Below are 2,160 nucleotides of genomic sequence, written 5' to 3'. Positions count from 1 at the left end.
GGTGCTTTGATTTGCAAAATAGCCAAAGCAGAATACGCGCCCTGCACCCGGGGACGCCTTGCCTTTTAACTGGGCACTCTCTCAGCCTCCAATTGCGGCTCCTGCCTCTTTTCACCAATTCGAGATTTTGACCCCCTAACTGTGTGGAGATGTAAAGGTTTTCTATTGGCCAAGAGGTGGCCATGTAAAGAGGTGTAAATGAAAGTAGATACTGCTCTCCCCCCCCCCCCCTCCCCGCCCACCACAAATGCACAAGTCATGTGACGGCCACAGTGCTACATTACCAGAGAGTCTTACACATGTCACTACATGAAACTATCAGAGGCAACGGCGCAGGACATGGAGCCACAGACACTTGGCGAATCTGAGTGAAGAGGGGAGGGGAGGAGGTGCGGAGGGGGGGGCAGATCCTCTCGCCATTGATTACTGTGCGGGGAGGGGGGGCGGGTGGTGGTGAGGGGGGAGAGGCTTATTTCGGCGGTACTGCTCGATTCATTTCGCTTTTTTGAAACAGCAACGCCGGTTGTTTTGGGGGCAGACTGGACGCGCCTCGCCCGGAAATTCCAAGCAGAAGACGGATTGTGAGCCGGGGCTTTGGGAAGTTCGCTTAACTTTGAGGTGGCGGGGTGGGGGGTGGGGGGAAGGAGGAGGATTGAGGGTTTTGTTCCCGTTGCTGTGGTTTGGAGTGGCGCATCGCCCTGCAAGTTTCGTTGGCGAGACTTTCATTCGTGAAGATGCCTCGCCCGGGCAGAAACACGTACAGCGATCAGAAGCCGCCCTACTCTTACATCTCGCTGACCGCCATGGCTATTCAGAGTTCCCCCGAGAAGATGTTGCCTCTCAGCGAGATCTACAAGTTCATCATGGACCGCTTTCCTTACTACCGAGAGAACACGCAGCGCTGGCAAAACTCGTTGAGGCACAATCTCTCCTTCAACGACTGCTTCATCAAGATCCCACGCAGACCCGACCAGCCGGGCAAGGGCAGCTTCTGGGCGCTGCACCCCAACTGCGGGGACATGTTCGAGAATGGCAGCTTCTTGAGGCGGCGCAAGCGGTTCAAGGTGCTGAAAGCGGACCACTTGGCGGTCAGCAAGCAATCGGACGCCGCTCACTACCTCCAGCAGCAGGCGAAGCTCAGGCTGAGCGCACTGGCGGTCTCGGGCACCCACCTGCCGCAACTCCCCACCTACAACATGGGCGCTTCTCACAGCACCAGTTTCAAGCACCCCTTCGCCATCGAGAACATTATCGCCCGAGAGTATAAAAACGTGATGACTAGCGGACTGGCGTTCTCTGCTGTGCAACCGATGCACCCCGGATACCCCATGCACAACCCCCTGACCTCGGTTGGGGGCACCATTGGCGCCGCCTGGCCTCACATGTACAGCACCGGCGTTATGGACACGGCGCCGCCGCTCTCGGTGCCCGGCGGAGATTACGCGGCATACGGCGTGCCGCTCAAGCCGCTGTGCCACGGCGGACAGACACTCCCGGCCATCCCGGTGCCCATCAAACCCACCCCGTCCAGCGTCCCGGCGTTGCCCGCTTTGCCCGCCGCCATCTCGGCCATCCTGGCCCACAGCCCCCCTGCCCTGAGTCCCACCTCGCCGCAGATGGCAGCCGGTCAGGGCAGCCCGAACCCCAGCGAGACTTTAACAAACCCGGGCGTCGCCCTGCAGTCGGTGGCGGTACACTGACCCGCTGAACACACACACCACACACACACAGCAACATCCCCAGGGCAGGGTCAAGCCACTCCAAAGTTTGACTGAACAAAAACAAAAGGATTCTGGGCCTCAGAAAGGACTGACTGTCTGTCCACCTGCGATCAACAAATTTCCCCCTGCCTCCGTTTTAAAACAAAATTGTAAAATGTAAGTGATCAGTGTTGAATAAGGAGAGGCGGACAAAATGCACTTTTCCATTCGCTTGAGCTGTAGACTCCCCGTCACCCGCCCGCAAACCGTCGATCACCTTGTCCTTGTGTTTTCTATCAGTGTCGTGAAACCCACAAAACATTTGTCAAGACTGTGTTAAAAAAGTTGGCTTTGGTTTATGTACAGCGGCATGATGGATGTAAGAATTGTTAGTTGCTGCATGCATGTTCTACACGGGAAAAAAAAACTGTCTGCTTTAAATTATGGACTAGGTTATACA

The 2,160-nt window shown here is 56.4% G+C and overlaps 1 protein-coding gene across 1 annotated transcript; it reads left to right on the top strand.

The window, feature by feature from the left end:
* The first annotated feature begins 734 nt into the window (after nt 1-734).
* Nucleotides 735-1,700, top strand: foxb1a (forkhead box B1a). The gene has a single exon (XM_070864220.1). The coding sequence runs from the start codon at nt 735-737 to the stop codon at nt 1,698-1,700; it is 966 nt and encodes a 321-aa protein (XP_070720321.1).
* Nucleotides 1,701-2,160: the final 460 nt, after the last annotated feature.

The sequence above is a fragment of the Pristiophorus japonicus genome, chromosome 21 (genome assembly GCF_044704955.1).
Source record: "Pristiophorus japonicus isolate sPriJap1 chromosome 21, sPriJap1.hap1, whole genome shotgun sequence".
Taxonomy (NCBI): Eukaryota; Metazoa; Chordata; class Chondrichthyes; family Pristiophoridae; genus Pristiophorus; species Pristiophorus japonicus.
The sequence above is the reverse complement of the archived record's forward strand: the minus strand, read 5'-3'. Positions and strand labels throughout refer to the sequence as shown.